Source organism: Centruroides sculpturatus, unplaced genomic scaffold, assembly GCF_000671375.1.
Source record: "Centruroides sculpturatus isolate CEXI.00-Female unplaced genomic scaffold, Cexi_2.0 scaffold1747, whole genome shotgun sequence".
Classification (NCBI taxonomy): domain Eukaryota; kingdom Metazoa; phylum Arthropoda; class Arachnida; order Scorpiones; family Buthidae; genus Centruroides; species Centruroides sculpturatus.
Genome location: NW_019385890.1, coordinates 60,511 through 86,413, shown reverse-complemented (window position 1 = coordinate 86,413; position 25,903 = coordinate 60,511). Strand labels below are relative to the sequence as shown.

At 31.1% G+C, this 25,903-nt stretch overlaps 1 protein-coding gene across 2 annotated transcripts in view; it reads right to left on the bottom strand.

Annotated features, from left to right (window-relative positions):
• The window catches only part of LOC111612427 (TOG array regulator of axonemal microtubules protein 1-like), a 68,259-nt gene that overhangs the window by 39,091 nt on the left and 3,265 nt on the right, over positions 1-25,903 (bottom strand). For both annotated transcript variants that reach the window (XM_023353640.1, XM_023353639.1), the window contains exons 2-3: positions 16,093-16,174; positions 2,073-2,302 (exon numbers count right to left, since the gene is read on the bottom strand). In XM_023353640.1, the coding sequence (XP_023209408.1) occupies positions 2,073-2,302; positions 16,093-16,174 (312 nt within the window). The remainder of the gene's footprint in view (positions 1-2,072; positions 2,303-16,092; positions 16,175-25,903) is intronic.

Here is a 25,903-nt window from a genome sequence, read left to right as displayed (position 1 = left end):
AATAAAAGAAAATTAATAAATCCAAGATATAACATCCATCAATCTAGAACTTTAGAAGATAAAATGGAAGTCGTTCTCTGAATGGAACGTGATAAAGGCTTTACCAAATTTGTAGAATAGAACATTTAGATACACAAAGAGAGGAAGTTGATAATAAACAGAGATAAACCAGTGTGTGTTGTAAAGATGATAATTACTGAAGCCTTTAAATGATTTCTTGCTGATACCATCTCATTAATTGAAGTGTTGCAAAATGAAAGCGAAATGACTTTGTAAGAAGGCATTTAAATGAAACTTTAGCACCTTATTATGAAATTCTCAAGGAGAGAAAAAGAAAGGCAAAAGAAAGATAAGGCAAACAACTTTGGATTCATATTTCATAAAGATTGATGTATGATCCTCAACCAAGGGCATAATCATAAAAGTTAAGTTGCATTTAGCTGTGTAAGATCAACATAGTGGCAGTATAAAAACTTGCATCATTCTGGCTATAAGTAAGTTATAATTTCTTCCATATTATTATTATTTTCTATTAGTATAAGTTTTGGTACTAAACATGTTTTTATTGAAAAATATATATATATATATATATATTCATTCATGAATGCCTGGAATGCATTCCTATTTATTTCATAATAAAATGGATTTATTATGCATGGATTTTGTTCACACACTCTCCTCCAGGAATAGAAACATCCCAGAAGCTGAAATTTTCTGTACACAAATAAAAATTATTTTCTTATAAAAAATCCTCAAGCTACGTTTTTGTTTAATTACAACTATCTTTAAAGCATAATAACAGCTACAATAAGTCAAATTAATAATCTATATATAGTTGTTTATTACAATTTTTCATTAAAATTAAAACAGTAGTTTTACTGTTTTATTTAGATATAGTGTCAATTCACTTGCCTAATCAGACTATATTAAATTTCAGTTGTATTACTATGCTAGTCAGTGTAAAGACTATCAAGTTATATATATATATAATGAAGAATATGTTAAACAGGATGTAGCCACACAGGGCAGTATTACTAAACTAAGCAGTCTCAAACTAAGACTCTTTCTCCTCTCAATGTCTGCTGGCCCCAATGCTGCCCCATATGACTTTAAAAATAAACTGTATACAAAACATGTCACAAGCAGTTGACCACTAGATTAAACAGAAAATAGGTACATCAGACTCAAATACTAGGCTAAATGAATAGCCACAATGCAAAGACAAATAAAATTGAATATTTGTTCAGCCTTTTGCTTTTTTTTTATCAAGCATTTTCATGTGTATCACTGGTTTGTATATGACAAGCAAAGAGTTACCATATCAATATGGCAACTCCTTGCACAATAATATATTGCTAATGATCTTGGACTATTGCATTATTATGGTAGTCTATTTACNACAGCTTCGAGAATTTTTTCTTTGCCTTTTATAATTGTTCTGACCGACAATTCCGGTAGATCAAACTTCTTTGCCAATTCACAAATTTTCATTTTTGTATCGAAGTCTTTAATAATGGGTATGTTCGTAAAGTCAAACGAGTTAAACGCATTAGTAACGAATCGTTCGAAAAGTCTAACGAAATATGAATAACGATGACTTCATTCTCGCTTAACTCGTTCGACTTTACGAACATACCCAATGTTAACTTTACATTCCAAGTTTTTCTTTTCTTGTTTGATGCAGAAGAATTAGTTCTACTTTGTTTGGATGACATAGTGGAGTCTCTCAAGTCTCCGTAGATATAAGAAACACAAAAATAAATAATACAAAATAAATTGTAGCCATGTGTCGATTCCGCATGACACGTCCGAACATGTAAGCCGAACAATAGTGTGGGGGAGTGAGTAATCGAGAGTTGCGTGGCATTCAAACAAAAGAGGAATCGACGAGATTTGAAAATCGCGTAACTCCGGGTTCGCGTAAATTGGGGTATTACTGTATTATATTATCAGATGCATAAACATTAAATTAGTATCATTTATAGATGAACATAAACTTGGAATATATTAAACATTAAATAAATTTATCATTTAATTTAAAGAATTAAATTAGAAATTTCCTATAAACGTACCTTTTCTGAATTTTCTAGCTCTGATGTAACAACTGGTGTATGTGCATCTAAAATTTCTTTTTCTGTATTGTTCAGATCAGAACTTGTTTGTGATGATGACGATGATGCTGATGATGGTGACAAGGATGACGATGATGAAGAGATTGCAGGTAATAGAGGAGATGAATTATTTTGTGACATGGACATTTTTTTATACTTTGCAGAAATGTTTCCACACTGTACTTCTTCATCTAAAACATATTAAAAATTATTTTAAAACTTTCATTTTAAAATTTATTTAAGTATGAAGAAAGTAATTTAAACTTATAATATAAATATATTCTGGATAATTCATTTTCCATTTTAAACAGTTATGATATATGCAAGGATGTAGCCACACAGGGCAGTATTACTAAACTAAGCAGTCTCAAACTAAGACTCTTTCTCCTCTCAATGTCTGCTGGCCCCAATGCTGCCCCATATGACTTTAAAAATAAACTGTATACAAAACATGTCACAAGCAGTTGACCACTAGATTAAACAGAAAATAGGTACATCAGACTCAAATACTAGGCTAAATGAATAGCCACAATGCAAAGACAAATAAAATTGAATATTTGTTCAGCCTTTTGCTTTTTTTTTATCAAGCATTTTCATGTGTATCACTGGTTTGTATATGACAAGCAAAGAGTTACCATATCAATATGGCAACTCCTTGCACAATAATATATTGCTAATGATCTTGGACTATTGCATTATTATGGTAGTCTATTTACCACATAAGTCTATGAAAGCCATCAGCAATGCAGGTGACCCATACTCAAAAATTTCTGGTTACATAATTGTATACGTTAAAATTAAATTAATTTCATAATTTTTATTTATATACTAATATTTTTTTTAAATAACTGAAATTTAAAATTTTTTTAATTTTTAAAAATACATTATACATTCATATATACTTACTGACAGAAAAATAAGACTGAACACTCCTAAACAGAATCATCTGATTATTGTAAAACTTAGTGTAGATAAAGTCTCAGACAGGTAGCAAATTATTACATTTTTGGTCCATTGCATATCAGATGATGCCATCAGAGTTCCTTAAAATTGCTAACACCTGTAGCTTATAAAAAGGATTGCAGAAACTCTCTATGTTAAGAATTTTCAGTACTTGTGTTGGAAAGACTTTGAATGTCAGCCATGCTTGTATGAGCAGTCAAAGACATGATGCACATCCAATAGAGTTTAAAGAAGGCTGCATCATTGGCTGAGGGAAGTGGGATATCTGTTTTGACAAATTGCCTGCAATCTGGGTCATTCTGAAGTGGTTTTGGGGACAGTGGATAAGTCAGAGCATTCATATATAGCAAGCATGTTCTGTCTGATCATGAGACAAGCACAAATAGCTGCAATGTCTTTGTCCACCATCCAGAGATAGATGGAACACTTGTTACAGAACACTGTCTCTTCTCAATAAGAAAGTGAAGAGGAAAATTTACATGCATGATGACTACTATGCCATTAGCACCCTAACATTATTGGCTTTGTTTGTAGTAATGCAATGACAGAGAAACATAGACTGCTTCAGACTGGCAATGTATCATCTTTAGCAACAAATTTCAATTATGTTTGTTAACAAACAACTACAGGAAATCCTTGTTAATTTGAACTCAGTAGTTCAAAATCCTGTTAGTTCATAACGTACTTTTGTCCCAGCTGGGATATAGAGATTTATATGTTAAGGAATTTAGTTAGTTTGAAATATGGCTACTTTATAATTCAAAGTAAAAATTTTGTCTGAACTGTGCTAATGAATATGTTAACTTGTTCATTTAGATTGAAGTGCCTCTAGCATCCATGCTATAAGAGAACAACAGACCAAGAACAACTCTAATCCGGTCAATATGAGTTTGCTTTTACAGTAACGTATTTTCAATGTCACCTTATGTATGGATTACCTTTTTCTCTCTTATTTCATAAAATATGGTTGTGACAATTGCAAGATTGGGCTATGAGTATCAGATTAAAATATTTGTAGGGCTTACTACTTTTTGGGCCATTTTAAAAATAATTTGAGCTATGTCTGAAGAATTTTGCTTTACTTTTTATAAAACCTATCTGGTGACTCTCATCAGACACATGCTGTTTACTTAAAGTTTATTTATATTATTATGTTGGGTTTAGTGGGTTATACTTGGTTGATACTATGCCAGACCAGAGTCAAGGCATAGCAACCAAAAACAAAAATTAAATAGTGTGTCAGTGTCTGTATTCAGGAATTTCCTAACAATATGGCATGTATTATAGTGGCCTTCTGTAGTGTGATGTAAGTATTTCTATTCAATTGTAATGTTCCCAGACTTTTGTGTAGTGTGTGTGGTATCACACCTGTACAGGAGAGAATGACAGGTACAATAAGCATCCTATCCATCCTCCACAGATGCCTTATTTCCTGGGCGAGTTCTGTGTACTTACTAATTTTATCAGTGCATGTGTTTTGTACATTGTGAGTGTTTGGAATGGCTATGTCTATAATGTATGTGACTTTATTGTGTTTGTCAATGAGTGTGATGTCTGGTCTGTTGTGGTAAATTGTTTTATCTGTGATTATGTCTCTGTCGTAGTACAGTTTGTGCATGTTGTTTTCCAATACTGTCTGTGGAATGTATTTGTTGTATGGTTCGTGGATGTCTAATAATTTGTTTCTTTGCAAGCTCTTGGTGTATTATATTTGCTACTTGATTATGTCTGTGTAAATAATCTGTCTGTGCCAAGAGCTTGCACCCAGATGTAATGTGTTGTATAGTTTCTGGCATGATGTGACATTTTCTGCATGTGTCATTTGTGAGTGTTGTATCTTTGAGTATGTGTTTTCTGTAGTTTTTAGTATTTATGACCTGATCCTGTATGGCAATCATGAATCCTTCCGTCTCCCCAAAGAGGCATCCCCGATCTAACCAGCTGTTTGACGCAGTTTTGTCAACAAAATCCTGGGCCAGGTCGTAAGGATGCCTGCCATGGAGAGCCTTTTGAGCCCATGATTGCTTAATGTTGTCTATGCTTTTTATATGTTGTGTCATGTCTGTATGTTGTGAGTGTAAGTTTAATGGTGTGTTATTTGAGTCTGCTAGAGTTACTGCTTTATGTAACTGTGATGTTTCTTGTTTCTTGTAGAAAAACTCTCGCAGTGACTGTATTTGTTTGTAGTGAAGGTTAACTATGTCAATCAGGCCACGTCCGCCTTCTTTACGTGGAAGGGTTAATCTTTCTGTGGCGGATTTAGGATGATGTTGTTTATGCTTAGTAAGTGTTGTTCTTGTTTTCCTTTGGAGTTGCTCGAGATCTGTGTGAGTCCAATGTATAACTCCAAAAGAGTATGTGAGTACTGGGATGACATATGTGTTTATTGCTTTAACTGTGTGTTTTGCATTTAACTGTGTTCTAAGTATAGCGTTTAACCTACTTTGGTATTCTTTAATTAATCGTTGCTTTATTTGTGTATGTTCTGTTAGTTTGGCCTGTTGGAATCCTAAGTACTTGTAGAACTCGCCCTCTTCCATGGATTCAATAACGTCTCCATTTCCAAGTGCAAAATCTTCTTTCTTCAGGATTCCTTTTTCTATGTGAAGTTTTTTGCATTTGTCTAGGCCAAACTCCATTTGTATGTCCTTAGTGTATGAATGTGTGATTTGTAGGAGTTGATGAAGTTGTTTTTGTGTGGATGCATAAAGTTTTATGTCGTCCATGTACATGAGATGTGAGAGTGTAAACTGTGTTGTTTTTTCGTGTCTGATATTGTAGCCGTATTGCGTGTTGTTTAACATGTTGGATAATGGATTCAGGGCTAGGCAGAACCAGAGAGGACTCAAGGAATCTCCTTGAAAAATTCCTCGCCTAATGAATATTTCGTTTGTTTGTATGGAAGTGTTACTAACCCTGAGATGTAGTGTTGTTCTCCAGTGCTGCATAGTGTTTTCGAAGAATGCAATGAGTGATGGATGTATTTTGTACATGTGTAGAATATGTAGCAGCCAACTGTGTGGAACACTGTCGAATGCTTTTCTGTAGTCTATATATGCCATGTGTATGTTTCTGTGTTGTTTGTGTGCTTGCCGTAGAATGACTGAATCTATGAGTAACTGTTCTTTGCATCCCCTGTGATTTCTACGGCAACCTTTTTGTTGTTCTGTAAGAATGTCGTGTTCTTCAACATGTTTGTATATTTTGTTTGTGATACAGGATGTCAATAATTTGTAGAGTGTTGGAAGACATGTAATTGGTCTGTATTGTGTGGGGTCTGTGGTTTTGTTGTTTTTAGGTTTCATGTAGGTAATGCCCCGAGTAAGAAATTTTGGCATGTCTTGTGGATTGATGATGATGTGTGTTAGATGTTTAGCTAGTTTCTGGTGCAGTGATGTAAACTTTTTGTACCAGAAATTGTGAATGTTGTCTACACCAGGTGTCTTCCAGATGTGTGTTCTATTCACAGCATAGTGGATGTCATGTATGTTTATTTCAGCACAGGGCATAGTTGGTATGCTGTACAAGTTTCTGTTCTCCTCCTCGATCCAGCCTGCATCAGCATTGTGTGTAACAGCATTGGACCAAAGAGAAGACCAATAAGTTGTGAGTTCTTCTTCTATTGGTGTGCCACTGTGCTGTGTATCAGTGTTTGTTTTGGTATTGATTTGTCTGTAGAAAAGTTTTTCATTGTTTGTGAATAATTTATTTTGTTGTTTTCGTAATGTACATGTTTTGTATTGTTTGAGTCTACGTGCTTTGGCTGCGAGTTTCTGTTTTAGTGTATTGATGTATTCTGTAATGTGTGTGTTGTGATGTTCATGTTTTGTGTGTGTTTTGATTTTCTTGAAAATGTTTTTTAGTTGTTTCTTTAATTTGGGTGTTATATTGTTTTTAGTGTATTGTGCCAACCTGCCTAATTACTGTCTAATGTCATTTATTTGTGTTTCTATTCTTTTCTGCCAGGCAGGCTTGTGATAGAATTGTGTTTTGTGTGTGTCTGTCTGCGATTGTATTTTCAGTCCATGGTGTGTCACTACTGTGACTGCCCTAGCCCCTAGCATAAACTAATGTATGAATGTCTGAGAGTGTAGAAATTGAATGAATGTAGTTTGGTAGTAAGAGAGTGTTTACATAATTTAATGTTTTTCCTACTTCCTGTGACGTGTTGATTTTCGGTATTCGTGGTCTTTGTGTGAGATCTGTGCCTGTATATTAAGTGTTTCCTGAAATATAAAATATAAGTGAGAGCGTATTAACTAATTCTATGTCTACATTATCAGTGATGGATGAGGAAGTGCCTGTAATATCATTAGTAGTAGTTGTTGTTGTATGTGTGTTATTATCAATGCTTGTTGCTGGATTATCCTGACAGGTTACGTAATCTTCATTAATGTTATATGTTTCTGTCTGTTGATGTATTTGATCAGCAACCTGTTGTTTGATAAGTTCAAGTGTTGTTTGTGGGATAAGGTTGTTGTGTATAATTGTTCTCTTTTGATCAACGACCCTTTGTTCGGTGACAGTGAGGTAAGGATATTGTTGTGTGAATCTACGGTGTAGTTGTTGTCTGTATGCTGCCATGTTTGTTTCAAGTTTTGTGATGGTGTAGTAAGTACAGATGATAAACTCATTCATTTCTATTGTCCATTTCATCTGTTGGCGTGGTTTACCAGCCTTTGTGGTCTGTGGATGCATTGCCACAAAAACATCAAGGCTAGGTTGATTCCTCACATCTGTTGAGGGCATTGCAGTTGCTATGCGTGGGCCAGTGCTGCTTTCGCCACCGGTAACCAAGGAGAAATGTGGCCTATTTTTCGAACGTGAGCCTCTGCCTAACCCACAAACGCGGACCTTGTTAACCCGGGCGACGTCCGAGCTGGTATAACACTTTGATCTGGTTACTACCATGATAAATATCTCCACAGAATGTGGGTGTGGTCACTCTTAGCTTCATTTCTCCCCATAGACCTTACTGGCATGGGTGTCCCTACTAGGAGCTTGTGCTCCAGTCTGAATTGCTCTATGGTTCAGTAAAATTACTGGGCTCTCCCACCACGACAAGGTGGTGACCAAGGGAGAGATAATTATTTACCTTATAGTTATTAGAATCTAGTTGTCATTGTTATAACTACAATATATACTTGTATAACTTCTGCCATCCAAGTAATATTGTGTTAATTATAATTTTATGTATATTTATAACTGTCCCCACTCTGATATCTCCAACTTATCGTGGTGATGGTTTGTGTGCTTTGATGACCCTGAGGACTTAATCGGTGGTAGCCGTAGGGCATACATAGTTACTGTATGTTGTTGTATATGCTCCAGTTGAGTCAAGTGTGTTTCAAGAGATGGATGAATTCTAGAGTGTTCTGTTAGATGTGTTAAACAAATGCAAGGCAAATGAAAGAATTGTGTTATTAGGTGTGCACATGTAGGTGTGTGTGATGGACGTTCATGGCCATACGTCAGTAGGTATGGTTTGATGGAATAAATGACAATGGTGAGTGCCTGACTGAACTATGTGCTGCAAGAGATTTGTTCATATACACCATATTCTTTCTACAAAAGTCAATCCTTGGGAGAACAGAACACTACAGCAAAAAAGTATGATTGATTTCACGATATGAAAAGTTGAAATGGATGGTGAAAGATGAGGGTGATGAGAGGATGTGACCATTACCTAGTCAAGTCAAGGATACAACTGCTGAATAGCTGATGATATAGAAGACAAAACAGTAAAAGGAAAAGTTTAGAATGTGTGAAAGTTAAAGTGCCCGAAGGAGCAAAAGTAACAGTATAAAGAAAATATATCTGCTAAACTAAATGAGCTGTGTGTGGATGTTAGAAAAAACCCTGAGAATCTGTGGAATGCTGTAAAAAAGTGTGTGGTACTATGAAGATGGGCAAACAAATGACAGGCACTGCATGGTGAAATGAAGAGGTTGCTGAAGCTGTAAAGAGAAAGAAAGAAGCCTACCTAAGATATTTGAATGGTGGAAGTAAGGATGAGTAACCATGAATGCAAAGAAATTGTGAAAAAAAGCAGAGAACATGCCAAGGATGAGAGAGCTGAGAAATTGAAAGTGGCATTTAACGATGATCAGAAGACTTTCAGGCAGTATATGAAAAAGGTGAAAGGTAGTGATGTATATGTGGGTGCAAAAAGTGAAAGATGAGAATGGTGATATGTTGTGGAGGAGTGAAAATGTCTTGGAAAGGTGGAGAGAATATTTCAGTGAACTTTTAGGATGTGCAGACGTTAACAACAAGGTGTCTAAGTAAGCTGTTCAATTGCTTATTATATGCTGATTATATACTGTTCTACTGGCTGAAAGCCAAAGTGAACTGCAGTATCTTATGTTGATGTTGAATGAGAGCTGCAAAAGAATGGCATTGAAAATAAATGGAGAGAAAATGAAAGGTTTAGTGTTTGAAAGAGATGAGCAAATGAGTGAGTGAAAGATACAGCTAAATGATGTGACAATAGAGTAAATCAGAGAGTTTGTTTACTTGGGGAGTACCTCTGAGAGGAATGGCTGTGAGGTATGAGTATTGAGAATGAAGCATAAGAGTAGAGTGATTGCAGCTGAGATGAGATACCTGAGATGTGTATGTGGTGTGACAAGGAGAGATCGGTAAGTAATGAGAATGTGTTGGTGCAGTGCGGTGTGAAAAAGAAACTGATTGAGCGAGTGTGTCAAGGATGTCTGTGTTGGTTTCACCATGTAGAGAGAATGTCAAAAGATGAAGTGTGTAAGAAGTTGTGTGTGAGGAATTTGGAGAAAAGAGAGGGTGTGAAAGACCATGGAAAAGATGGGCTGAGCAAGTGGAAGGGTGTCTGAAAGAAAAACAGATTTAGAGTGAAAGAAGGTGCCAAGAATGTGTAAAAAGAGTCGTCAATGTAGAAAAAGTGAAAGAGGTATGTATGGATAGACATAAATGGCATAAGATTGTCGGTATAGGTGTAATGCATGATTTCAGCAGGTCCCAGAGTGAAAGTTTAGGTGAGTATTCTGGTGTGCATGCCCTGTCTATATCATGTTCTTCAGAGGACTGAAGCTTGCATGGTGTTGTGCAAGCTTCAAGCTTCCTTTAGGGAATGCAGTGATAGTATAGGTAGACAGACATATTTGTAACTGTAACCTATAAAAAAGTTTGTATTGTTTTTAACCAGATTGATATTAAAGAGGACTGATGAGGGACATAGTCTGAAATGCATTTCCTTCACAATCAATAAAGTCTGTACATCTATCCTAGTTGTGTTTCTGTATGATTAGTTCTCTTAAGCAATGTTATGCTTACTTCTAACAATATGAAAATGAGAACAAGCAATCAAGTACAAAATTATATAATCTGTTTGACTTTTTAATATAAAATGCATGCATAATCTTTTTTCTTATTAAAGTGAGTACAACAAGAATAAAACATCATTATAGTATGATGTGTTTTCTTTTCATTACTAGTGCATTTTCCATTTAATGAATTTTCTATATAACAAATCTTTGAATTTCCTGGAGGTAATTCATTATATGAAAAGAAATTTGACTGTAACTTGTTCTTTTAAAGATTTAATAAGTTACAGCATAAATTATTTTAAAAAATAATTTAAAATTTAACCTTAAATTCTAAAATTACTATAATAAATTTTAATAAAGTTGCATATTGATTAAAATTAAATCAAAAGACAAATTTCTTTAAAAAACATTTTGACAAAAAAATAAAAATAAATAAACATTGTTAAAAGTTCTCATATAATATCTCCAATTACAAAAAGATGTAATGTCAATTTAGATTAAGATTGATGATTCAAATTTCACTATCTCTTTTATAACCACTTCAGATATATAAAAATATGACTAAAGAACTGTGTAAATATTAAAAAATAACTCTTACATATACAAATAATAAAAAATAATTCCTTTATCATTACTCATTTACATTATTTTTATGTTATATAATTAATAGTTAAATTAATTTGACATTAAATAAAGTCTGTCATGGTCTCTTAAAATCTCAAGAAATTTGGTATTTTAAAAAAAATAAGAATTGTATGTTTAATAATTTAGAATTTAATTTGTTACATTTGTTCTAATTAAACTTAGAAAACAGATAAATTCTTCATGTTTTGCAAACTGAACAAATGTATTAAAAATTATCCAATATGAACTCTCTTGGCTAAGCTTCTTTCTGGATATATGTTTGATATAAAATTTATATTATACACGTATAAATTAGGTTTATTATGCTGAATAAAGCATAAACTTTATGATAGTTCTGAATTAATTATATATCTAGAAGAAAACTTGGATAATACTGTGCCGAAATAACCGCTAATTATCTAATCAATAAAGTTATTGAGAGATTATGACTGTCTATTTCTAGTGATACATTAATTTAATAGCACAAAATAATACAGTAAAATCTAGCAAGATTTGGTTATTATATAATTATGACTTAAGTGTGTTTATTATTTTGGTATTGTATTCTAAATTTAAAAAATTCTTTATATGTGATTTTTACAGATGCTTGATCATATTGACCTTGATTCTAGTAAAACATTGGACTTCTGTTGAACATCTGTTATTAAAAATTTGTAATAATTCATTTGAACTTTATAGTAAAGTCAGATATAATTAACTTTACAAAAAGTTTATTTTTAATTACTATATTAATTGTTAATAATATAAAATTACCACATGTTATTTTATATAATTAGTATAAATTGACTTATGAAAAATTCCTTGTAATACTTTAAATTAAAAAACTTAATATTCCTATTCTATATGCCTGATGATGATAATATAATGCAAAACTATCGAAAATATTAGCAAAAAATGTATATTTTTATATATTTTTCTGTATTCCTTTTTGACAAGTTTAAATTATTTTTAGTTTCAATTCACAATGCCATAAGGCAGCTTACAATTTTACAGATGATGCTCTCTGTAAAAAAAATTTCTTCAATAATACAATTTAATTTTATAAACAAATAAATGTTAAACAAAGGAACATTTGAAAGTTGAAGGATGAAAGAAATGTTTATAGCTATAATAAAATTTCTGTAAAAAATATATAGTAATGCAAATAAAACAAATGTCATTGCTTTAAAATAGTGTAATTTATCTACTCACTGTTTGGTCATTTTAGATTTTTATTGATAACACTCCTCTGTTTAAAACTTTATATTATGATAATACTTACAAATCAAGGTTTTAAGGGAAATCAAGTTTGCAAGTTTCAAAAATAAATTCATAATGAAGTAAGATCTTATTATCAGACATGCTAACCTTTATATAAGACTTTAATCTTCGGGTCTTCTTTCTGAGGAAATGCTTTTGTAGTGTTCAGAATCTTTTTTCAAAAAGCAATTCACCAGTCAAGGTTAATTACTGATTTTAACAAAAAACTTTTCTGCAGAATTTCAAATACTTCCAAAGGAAGTCAAATTACAGAGAATTTTTCTCTTTATGCTGACATTTTCTTTTTTAAATAAATCTGTAGTTGTGATAATTTGAACTACTGTATACTAGTTCATGACCATTTTAATAATATTAATATGATGATTTTACTGCATCAGATTTTCAACTTTTTGATTTTTAATCATTGAGTATTAATGGCTGGATGGCTGAGGCAGTAAAGGGGTGGCCATGCTGCATTGGAAGACAATACTATATTACTATATTATTTCTATAACCTTCTAATTTTATATAACCTTCTATATTTCTAAGACCTGAGATCTAATCTAGGCAAGGAATCTCAGGAATTTTTCTGCCTTGTGGACCCTTTTAGTGCATACAAAAAGAATAAAAACTCATTGAGTCTAGTCTCTTCAGTCTGTACTCAATAATTTTATGAGACACGAGATATATAAGAGATGATAAGATTTTATCTCTTAATTATCTATTATTATTGAATCGTCACTGAAGCAGTTTGAAAACAAATTCTTAAGAATATCTTTGCAATGTAATAAAACAGTTTTGCTAACAGTTTAGTTTAAATTACAACTTGAACTTAATTTATTCTTTCAAAAAACTGCTTTTTAATATGTATTCACAATAATTATTCCAGTGAATTTCTACAGTAAATAATATTTGATTGCAAATAACAGAAAATAAGACAAAACACAGTAAATAATTACATAGATAAAGATAACAACTGGCTAACTGTAAAAAAAAAATAATAATAATTTGTTCATATTTAAGTAATGATCAAAATTAAAAAAAAAAAAGCAATAAGAAATGATTTGCAAGATAATTCCAAAAAATATTTTTTGCAAATTTATTAGACATTATTAAAACATTTTCCTTTATTATCCATTTCCTTTATAACATTATTAAATCATTTTCCTAAATTCAAAAACTGAAATTATTACAAATTCTTTGATATCCAAATAAACTTCATAAATTCCTCTAAATATATTGTTTATGCTTATTTTTTTAAAAATATAAATTTCAAGAGCTTCAATCTTCCTAATATGTTCCCCACATACCAATGTTTTTAACTTGGAGGCTTGTTGAAAAAATGGAACAATCCCAGCTTCCAATGTATAGATAGATGGAGAGGGTGGTGGTGATTTTTCCATGCTGAACATCATATAAAAATATGACAATCGACAAGCCTCTATGTTAAAAACATTGGTATGTGGGGAACATATTAGAGAGATGAAATTTTCAAATAAAACACAGCATTAGCAACAAAGAAGAAAGGGTAATCACAAAAGCATGGCAGGCATGCTTTAACAATAACCTATCCTACTAGGTATAATAACATTACTAGGTAACAATAATATTACTAGGTATGTGCTCTAGCCTTTTTGTGCTCTCTGAACAATAAAGAGCCTAAAATCATAAAAAAAAAACTAGGTGTGTGCATGACAGCCAATTTAAATTGTATTTGATACAAAATTAAAATTTTCTGTTCAAAATTCAACAAAAATGCCATTATGTTTTAATTTCTTGAAGACCTTCAAGAGTAGATCAAAAATATTTTTTAAAAAATGATAATTTTGATGACTGTTGCGCTAATTTCAAGATTGTTGGCAATTTTACTTACAATAAAATTTATAACTTCTTGATAGGAAAGCAAAATTTTATGAATTTCTAGGAATTTTCATGGCCAACATAAATCCTGAATAATACAAGATAATTATTAAGTGTTAACAAAGCACAATTTATTAAAATGGATATAATTATAATATAAAACAGTTTTCATGTATACTTTAATAAATTAATTTGACAATCAATATTACAGAAAATAACATCAGCATCAATTTTCTCACTTGAAGACACAGATCAGCAGTAGGAATAATGTTTCACACTTTAGCAACTACGTATCTTACGTATAGTACAGATGACAATTCTGTATGAAAAAGTGAAGACATTTAATTCATTCTGTAAATATTTGGCACAAGTAATGTAGTAAAAGCAGACACATAACATTAAATGTTTCTTTTCAGATCCATTTCTAGATTTCGTTTTGTTTTCAGTATCAAGACTAATTTGGATTTTCTTTTTCCAGTTTTCTATCTTCTCTACAACAGTTTCTCTAATGCTACATTTTTTTTTTTAATATTAAAATTACTTCACTGGCAAAAAGAGACTCATCACATAAAATGGACATAAAGGGCTCATCTTTTTTGAAATAATTTTAAAAATCAAAGAAATACCTAAGTTAAAAGCATTTTTCAAAAATAGTGCTTTTGCTAATATAGCTCTATCTTGAAATGTTTCTTGATTCAGTAAAGGCATGAAGCCTCTTTTTTTTCAAATTATAGTTTTTAAAAACTTTAAAGAGCTTAACTGTACAATGAACTAAATTGCTGATGTTTGTGTTGTTAGCCACCTGCTACTGACATGCTTGATAAAAACATGTTCAGAGAATTGAAAAATTATCTCAAATATAATATTTTAAATGCAATGAACAGAAAATGTTTAATTCAGTGCAGTCTATTAATTCAGCATTTTAAAAATAACACAATTTTCATCTACATAATAGTATTGTTCTAATTTTTATTAAAAAAAGTAATTATATTTCTAATTTTTTAAACAATTGTAATACAGACAGAAAACAACAGTTATCATAACTTTTAAACCAAATAATAATTAAGTAGAGTTCAGCTAAAATTTAAACATTATGAAAAAATATCAACAAAACTGTGGAGAACATTGTTATTTTTTAAATATAATTAATTTAATTAGGAAAATTTTGTTTAAAAATTATACAAACTTGTACTATTTGAAAATACACTATTTTCTTGCGACTTATAACTTGTGAAAATTTACTATTTTCTATTAAAACTAATAATAAATGTTAAAATTAAGCTTAATATAAATACATTTAATCTTTAATTGGTCTGTTAATCAATTAATGTGAGTGGCATTAGAAGGAAAAATTGATGCAAGGAAACAAAGAGGAAGAAAAAGAAAAGTATTGATAGATGATGTTTTACTAGGCAAAACTTATAAAGAAATAAAAGAGGAAGCCCGAAATAGAGAATGTTGGAGAAGGAGAATTCTATAATTTGATTGCTTTCCACGGACCTGTCCTAGGACAAAACACCCATGAATGAATGAATGAATCAATCAATCAATTAAAGATTAAATGTACTTATATTAAGCTTAATCTTAATATATATTAGTAGTTTTGATAGAAAATTAATTTAAATGATTTATTACTCTTTAATCATACATCATTCAACAGGCTGATGTAAAAGAACGATTTCATAACAATTCATAAATCAATAAATTTACTGCATTAACAAGCATCTTCAACATAAGACACAAATATAAAATAAAAAGAATTGATAACATAGTAATTTATAAATTATTATTGAATTATATCACAGAATTTTATAAATATTATAATAAAAAATGATAATCAAAATTAAATTTTGATTATAGAATTCTGTAAAGATAATTTAACAATAATTTTGATTATTTAACAAAAATCTTAACAACATTGATAATATTAAACTGTATAAAAACTGCAAAAATTAAATTGATAAAAAACTAACCTTTAAGATTATTTATCAAATGTTGATTGAGAGTAGTGTGCCATTGTAACTGATCCAAATCATCATCATCTTTATCATCATCCTATTAAAAAAACACATATTAAATAAAAATTATCATCAATAAAAACTACATTAAATAAACTATACATTATTTATTTTAAATCTTGCATTAATAAAGTTTATAACAAAGTTATCCATTTCATTAATTATATGATAACTGTTATCCATATCAAAATCATATATTAGTTTATTTTTATGATTTTAGACTACTATAATGTGGCTTTATTGGCTCATTCATTATATATATATTTACAGAGAGATAATTTTATAGAAATGAATGAAGTTTTTCCAGGAAAAAATCATTCTATGAAATATATACTTTTTAAATTTCCAAAATTAATAGTAAAATAGCAATTTTTCATATTGGTAATCTAATATTTTTGTAAAATAACAATAATGAAATGGACTGCTGCTGTGACCATCAACCGATCAAATAAAGCCCTGGAATAACTTTAAAAAAAAAAAGTTGTTTGAATGGTAAACGTGCTTATGACACTATTTCAGGCATGGCCAATATATGGCCCGTCTAATGAATTTATATGGCCCGTGATTAATCTTTCAATATTAGCTACTCAAGTCCGAATAGCTCGATGAAAAATTCTGAAGCCTAAATAATAATAAAAAATAAAAAAAAAAAAACAGGTCAACAACTCATTGTGTGTGTAGAGTTAATGCTCCATTGCAAATCTCTTAAGTACAATGTAGAATGTTAATAATGCATGATAATGTGAAAAATGTATCTGTAATCTCTATGTACAATTTAGTCTCTACGGGGTGACACCACAATGAGATCTCACACCACCTCAAAATCTTCCTAGGGCAGCCTCTGGTTTGGCCCGTGAAAAAAGTTCTCTCTTCAATTCGGCCCAAGGGCAAAAACTATTGGCCACCCCTGCACTATTTGATTTTGAAATTTTCTTTTGTCAAACTGGTTGAACCATTTTGGCCAGCTATTTCTAATTATTTTGTTCTTAGTGTTATCTATTATTATTATTATTTTTTAGTCAATCTTACTTGTTAGTGATTTTAGTTGATTTTATTCCTTTTTCTGTATGAAGTCTGCATCTGTAAATACAGTACTTTTGTCTGAATTTTCTCTTGTAACTTTTCCGTGACAATATTTTCATATCAAACAAATAATGAAAACAATTTGCTTGTTAACTTGTTTTAAAAGATGAAAAATAATTTTACATCTTTTAATTTTAGCATAATATCTATCTATATAAAAAATATTTACTGTTAAAAGTAAAATTTATTACTGTAAAAAGTTTGAAATGCCTATTTATTATTAATAAAATGCTACATTGTTAAAATTATATAAAATCAGCAACAAATAATAAACATTAAATATATATATATATATATATATATTTTTGTCTTCTCTAACCAGTATGACTTTTACTTTTAAAAATTACCTACTTGTTTTTTATATATTTATATATACAGGATAAGTGGAAATAAATGAATCAATTCTGGAACATAAATTTAACATAAGTGGAATATATATCAATCTACAGAGAGAAAATCAAGATAGATAACACACTAGAAGAAAGTCAATAATGGATATTTTGGTCTTGTATCCTAAAAGTTCAGTTAACATACATTATAAATGAGCACCACCTGTCTATTGATCTTCATTTTATATAAGACATATTATATTTGTTTCTTATTCCAGATTTCTGTTTGATACTGATTTAATCACATATCATTATGTGTTTTGATGTTTTGTTTTGTATTTTATGAAGTGTAGTTAAATTTCTTTTTGGGAAAGGCCTTTTGTGTCAAATGGAATTGCCGTTTGTTTTGGTCAAAAATAAATAATAATGATATCTTTCTTATTTATCATCTTATATCAAAATATCCTTAAAAGTAAGCATTTTCATAACTGAACAATTATTTACAATATGATAATTTGTGTAATGTTTTTTACGTAAGATAAATTAGATCATCATTATAAAGCATTAATGTACCTACAGTTCTGGCTGTGGAAATAGTATCAGCCTTAAAATCTTACAAAAATGTTTACTTTATTATCACTTTATTGCAGGTCTGCAAGAAATCATAAGTATTGCATCATCCATGACATCAAAAAACATGAGAACACTTACTGATAAAGCAATGTTTCTGGTGCTTGCAACATCCATTACTATAAAATAGAAAGGTGGCTTTTGGCACCAGTTTTATAGCAAAATGGAAAGTTTTTGACAGTTAGTGCCATATAAAAACTTCATAATTGAAGCTAAAAGTTTATTCTCTTGTAAAATAGTGGAGACAGTGCATTGTCATCAATCAACCATTGTGCATTTGTTACAAAGGAGATGACAACACTAAAAGAAAAGCTGAATCAGAAGGTAAATGGTGAGAATGTCATGCCAGGATAGGATGCTGAAGTGTTTCAGTTATAAGAACATACTGCTAATTCTTCCAAACCAAAAGAAGAGTGAGAAGAGCAGGTAGGCATAAAAGCAAGTGCATGAACTGTGTGACTAGAGATGTGTAATGTCGGGATAAAAATCGTCTGGCGCACAGTTTTCCCGCGCTTTTCCAATCGTTTGACTAACGACGGTTGTCGCCATAGAAACAGTGATCAGACCACTTTTGAAGACTCGACCGCTCATTGGTTGAGCAACATCACGCCATCGGCTGACGTCTTGTAGAGCTGCTAAGTTCTGATTGGTGGAATCCAATTCTGCTTCAATCCTATAGAAGGATTGAGTTGTGGTGGGAAGTTCAGTTCGCCTGGAATACATCTATGGAACTCACGTTTGTCTGAGTTCACTGTGGACTCGGAAAGTGGACTCACGTTTGGTTTTAGTTCGCCTAAGCTGGTCCCGAAGCTTGTCTCGTCTCGTTGGACTGTAAAGGACTAGTGTTAGTTCGTTGCAAGGTGTCTTTTCGACGGACCTGTTGTAGTGGATAAATGCGTTGAACTTTGTTAACATCTGAAGTTTTGTAAATGTTTGTTTTGTGAACCTTTGTAACTGTACATACGTTTTCTTTCAATATATATTTGAATTTAACTGGTGTATGTGGTAAATTTGAACTTTACTTGTAACATAGGTTTAAAATCCCATCCATGTAAACCATCCATGTGAACTGTATAGACAGAAACTTATCTGGACTGAAAAGCATATGAAGTGAAGGAATCCAAATTCCAAATTTAATTGCATGAATCTGATGTAAACCCTATGTTAAGTATATAATAAATAAATATTAAACATTATAATATAAGTATATATTAAACAATATTTCAGAATGAGTAAACTTTAAGAAACAAAGTTTGGCATGTTAGCTTGTGTTCAAAGAGGCATTAATGCTATTAAATTTTGGTTCTTAATTAAAGGTCAACAGGGTGGAGACAGGAGTCATGTGTCATACCTCTAGTGTGGTCAGCCTTAATGAATATTTTACTCATTATTAATGTTCACAATTTTTTATAAAACTCATCTCTACTCTCAAAATTAAGATTTTGGCATTTTATAATAGTACAGTAAAACCCAATTAAGATGTTTTTGCCTGAGATGTTAGAATGTGTGGAGGCATGATTTAGTTGAACCACTCTGAACATAATAACTCCTGTTGTTAAATCATCCAACTCTGATTCAAAAACCACAGAAGTTATTAAGCTTCAAACAGGGTGAACAAAATCGTGTCCCTCACACACAGTCTAACATCCATACATACAGAAAAAAAAAACCCTTAATCTTTTGCATATATTGTCATTTCAAGGTTCCAGAGTCCAAAAATGTAAAAATTTGGGAGGGGGGATCATTCTTTTGACCAATCACTACACTTTTCCTCTGTTATACAGTAATAGCCCGACTTACGCGAACCCGGAGTTACATGATTTTCAAATCGCGTCGATTCGTCTTTTGTTTGAGTGCCATGCAACCCTTGATTTACTCACTCCCCCCACACTATTGTTCAGCTTACATGTTCAGATGTGTTGCATGGAATCCACACATAGCTACAATTTAAGCAAAGTTGAGAAAATTATCATCTAGGCGTTAATAACCAACATCTATTGCTATAAACAACAAGCGCTTTCAACGAAACTATTTTCGTCTTCTTCAGGTTAAAAGAACAGTTAATATCCTTCAAATTCAAATTACAGCAATGGCAAACCAGCATTGGAATAAAATTGAAATAGAACTAAAATGGAGAATTTAAAAGATGTGCGCTCAGTGCTGACGCACATGAGCAATAGATTATTTTGCGAGAATGCGGAGCTAGCGACGTTGTTTTAATCTGTTGTATAAGTTGACCCACAAGGAAGGCACATCCAGCGTGGGGGTGTTGCATGGATTTAGCACGCTGGTAAACAGTGCCTCCCATATATACAGGATGTTTCTGCTATCACACTGTTTGAGTATCCCCACCTGGTCCCACCTCAGAGTGTATTGGTGTTGCAACACCAATCTTGCCAACTCAGTGTCGCATCTACCCGTGCTAATAGATTGTTTGTGTTCAGAGATGCAACAAGACAACATTCTGGATGTTGCTCCGATATACTGGGTATGAGTACCAGATGTTGTACTGTACTTTCCAATGGGATGGAATACACTCCAGACCGCTCTAGCACAGACAAAGGATCCCTGTCATTGCATAACACTCTTCTAAGGTTTGGCCGCGGCGACACTGGCAGGAAGAGTGCATGCTGCCTAAAAATATGGCAAACACGGCCGGTAACGCCTAGATGATAATTTTCTCAACTTTGCTTATCCAATATTCGGCGTGAAGTCCAATAATATTTTTTCACTTTTAAGCTACAATTTATTTTGTGTTATTTATTTCTGTGTTTGTTATATCTACGGAGACTCGAGAGACTCTACTATGTCATCCAAACGAAGTAGAACTAATTCTTCTGCATCAAACAAGAAAAGAAAAACTTGGAATGTAAAGTTAACATTGGGTATGTTCGTAAAGTCGAACGAGTTAAACGAGAACGGCGTCATCGTTATTCCTATTTCGTTAGACTTTTCGAACGATTCGTTACTAACGCGTTTAACTCGTTTGACTTTACGAACGTACCCATTATTAAAGACTTCGATACAAAAATGAAAATTTGTGAATTGGCAAAGAAGTTTGATCTACCGGAATTGTCGGTCAGAACAATTATAAAAGGCAAAGAAAAAATTCTCGAAGCTGTGAAAAATGCTCAATCTTTAAATTCAAGCATCATTCATAAATGTCATAGTATTATCGCTGAGATGGAAACAATGTTAAAATTATGGCATAATAATCAAGTAAATGTGAAAAATTGTAAAATAATATAGGCCTAATTTGTTATACATATGTATTATCTAAGATTTTATTAAACATTTTTTTCTAAATTATTGTTTTCTTTAGTCTCCGGCCCCAATTAAAAATTATTTGTATGTATTTATATGCGAAATTATACCCCGACTTATGCAGTTACTGCTCGGTCCCACCTATCGTGTAAGTTTGGGGTATTACTGTATGGAAAGTAAAAATTATCAAATACATATTTATATATTGACTATGCCATTACTTAGAGGAGTCTTTTAGCTTTGGAATAAAAAAGTTCCTATGTTCTGTTTTTATTAGAACTCTATTTATTGAAACTTTTATTCTGAGGTCACATGATGACATCAGAATTCCAAGGCCTATTTTGGTAACAAGTCTGTATCTGGTTGGAGTCGTATAGTAAGGCAAAGTTGGAGTCTGTAACTTTTTACACAACTCCACAGCCCTGTTAATCAGGAACTTTTGTGAGTTTAGAATAAAAGAGAGGATGTCAATGCATTTATTTTTCAATATATGTTCCTGCTACATTTATACACTTATTCCAGCATTTAACTGATACTTGGAAAGCTTCAGCATAAAAATATTTCCAGTCTGAACCATCCTAGGATGGAAATGATGCACCCAAGTTTTGCCACATATGATGTAATCCAGAAAATCCTGGCCTTCCTTGTTAAAATGCTCCTTTAATTCTACAAAGATTTCAATTCTTCTGTGCCAGTCAAAAGCTAAAAGCTGTCTTGGTAGCTAGCGTGCACTAACTTTCTGAAAATGCAATAGTTCATAAATGATTGTGTTCCCTGTCCGATTGGTTTGCTTACTTGGTCACTTGCAATACTTTCTTCTAGGAACTTCCTGTAAAGTTCAATCTGCTATGGGTAAACAAACCAAATCAAGTAGACACCAAAACTGGTTTGTTTCTATTCCAACATAACTTCTTTAAGTCTAGCAAATTCAAGAATATCCACAGAATAATAATCCATAGAATTTTCTATATTCTTGAATTTGCCCATTCTATAGTGCATCTTAAAATAAATATGATGTAACTAGAGGCCCACTGTCCTTAGTTTCCTATTCAATTACAATTGTCACTGTCCAAATAAGAGGTGAATGGTCCAAATAAGCAGTGCAAATTAAAAATATTAGAAATTAAAATATTGATTTGTTTCTGTTCTCTGCCATTTGGCCCAAATAAACAAAATCTACTGTACTTACAAAAGTTGATACAATATGATATAAACAAAATATCAAAGCAAGTTTGCCTTCCACTACAGATTTATCAACATTAAATGTGTAATTATAGTATAAAATATTTTTAATGAAAATAAAACCACTAAAACAGAAAACATTGACCAGTTGATCACAACAGTAAAGGTATCAGCCTGCTGTTATGGGGAACTCAGGAGAGAATCTGGGAAAGCAGAGAACTCCAGGAATTTTTCATGTGTTGTCTGTTCCAGCTGTGTTGGGCCTCATTCCTCATCCACTTGTTGGCTCCATTATGGGCCTGGCCAAATTCACAATGGGAGAAAAATATCCCATCTTAATGCCCGCAGAGCAGAAAGAGTAAATAGGAAAAACAAATTAGGTCTATCTTATTGCCTTCTTGACATATTTTTCTATAAGAATTACTGTTCTCATCTATACTTCTTATCTAAGACCAAGCTAAAAGTTTAGACTATTCAAATTAAAAAATAAATAAATATAAAATTGCAGAGACAAAGGTTAACTAGAGACAATTACTTTTATGTTTAAGGGTATAATAGCATTTTAAATTATGCAAAATTATGGAATATCTTCAATCTTTTGTCTTGATATTCATATTAGTAGGTGGTCATGAATTATATGAAAGTGCATGCCTGGAATGCAGACATAAATAAAGTTTTGTACAAATTATGATGAATTATTCTATAGACACATTAAAATTCAGAAGGAAAGATATTCTAAGAATACATAAATAAGCCAAAATATATTCTCTTAATTTTTATTAACATAAAAAGATAAATGGTGTTTAATAAAATTAACATATAGGTCTGTTATGTGAAAGAATTTAGGGCCTATAAAATATTCAACTGAAAATTACCCTATATTGTACAATAAAAAAATATAGGTAAACTGCAAATATCATTCACTGTGATTTGATTACATTCTTTTGGGTTTTTTTCTTGATTTAGCAATCAAATTTGAATTTTCCTTTTACTTTGAACAAATATAGAACATGTTTCTTTAACTTTTATACATATAATAAGACTTATATTTTTTATTACTTATATTGTCATATTATTTCAAAATCAAATAAAAATAAAACTATATAAATTACAACTGCATTACAATGTATTGAGCCAGTACTGTTATTTAATAATGATTAATCTAGCTTTAAGATATCCAGCTTTCATTAGAATTTAAAGTTCAGATTGTTTTGTACTTGTATTTTATTGTAAATGTTTAGCAAGAAATATTTGTACTTGAAAATAAATAAAAGGCATTGTTAAATTATTAAAACTCAAAATTTGCTTTAAACTCTATTTTAGTAATCAAATTAAAATTAACAATCATTTCTCTAGCATTTTCAAACAACCAAGCCCATCACAACTGCAACTGAATTTCTCTACAAAATCATAAATAGTTGTTCCAACAACTACAGCTACTAATGATTTTATAGAGTTTAGTCAGCCACACTTTCTGATTGAGAAAAGCAAAAAGTGCTGTAGAAGTAATTGTTAATTTAAATCTGTATTTCAATAAAGCAATTTTGAGTTTTATTAGAAAAATTGGTTTATTCATTATATGTTAAGTTATTGTCCCAATCACACAGTTTGTTTGTTTTGAAAATGCTTTTGCTTAGTTTTTAATGAGTATATACTTTCTTGATTAATTATTAATTAAAATACTATGCCTAAATATTCAGAACATTTAGAAAGTTTGTAACCCTTATTTTTGTCTAACTCAACAATTGTTGGAATATCAGCACCGTAGTAATGTTACACCACTCATATCTCTAAACCTTTTACCGGTGCGCGTATCATCTCTCTCTATAACAGTTACAAACGTTTTCGAACCGTTACGGTTCTTCTTCAGGTGATGATTCCCTAATGGAATGCAGTCGGGACATCATTTCAGATCGTATTTCGTAACAGCGTTGAACTGCATTCCGTTAGGGGATCGTCACCTGAAGAAGAACCGTAACGGTTTGAAAACGTTTGTAACTGTTATAGAGAGAGATGATACGCGCACCGGTAAAAGGTTTAGAGATATGAGTGGTTTTGTCTAACTGTTCATTTCATTATTAAAACTAATAAAACTGAACTAGAACAGTATCGACAACTGTTACATACAATACATGGAATGTCAAAAAAGCTTTTCAAATCAAATTCCACACAAACCACTTTTTTTTGTTTGTTAGATATCTATCTAACTAATTGCAGAAATAAAGTAGCTATCCACTACAATCTAATTACTGGCATACATAGCAAATTATCCAATCACAAATAATCAGAGAAAGTATAGATAATTTTATATATCATTCTGAATATGAATACTAATTTATGCACAAACATTGAAGAGTAAATATAAAAATAAGAAATTGGTTTTAAATAAAAATTAAACATCTATAAATTAAGTATTTATTAATTTATCTATAATAAAGAAAATTTGTTTTTTTTTAATCACAAACTGTCATTAAATTCCTTTTTTTCAGTAATTATTAAAATAATTGTTGTATCCATTTAAAATCATGTTGTTGATTATCTAATCCACAGGTGTACAATACTATTATTTCACTGTGACCCATATCTTGTCTGTTTATTCTGTCTACCTACATTTTAAATCTAGTGTTTTATTGATCAATAACCATTTGAGGTTATAAAAATTTCAAACAAATGCTAAAGCAACTGACACATAATACTTTGTATATAACAGAAATTCTAGTTAGGGCTAAATAGAATAACAAACAGCTTGCTAAAAATGGATAAAAATTAAATAAGTCAATGTATTAAAACAGTTTAAAATTTAAATATTTTAATAATAAATTTAATAGTATAAAAGAATGTTTTTATAACCTATTTTTTAAGAAAACAAAATACTATCTTAAGATAAATATTTTGTAAAAATAACTTAAATTAGATTTTGAGATTTTTTTGGTATTTAAAATTATAAAAAATTACTTTTTAAAAATTTCTGAAAATTTTAATTAATTAAATATTTTATAACTATCAAATAATTTTCGAAACCTTAAGAATTGAAAGCATTATGTAATCACCACTTGGTTATCAAAATAATATAATCAGAACATATAATTTGGAAGCTTAATAAGGGTGCGACTATGCAGACGCGAATTTAGATTGAGCGAGAGGTTGCGAGCTCTCTAGTTTTCGCAAAGGAAAACCATGCACAAACAAGAAGCGAGAAATAACGCTGGCGAGAGCGAATTTCTGGTTGTCGCACATATCTGACAGGTTTTGATATTTATCGCGTCTCGCCTCTTGTC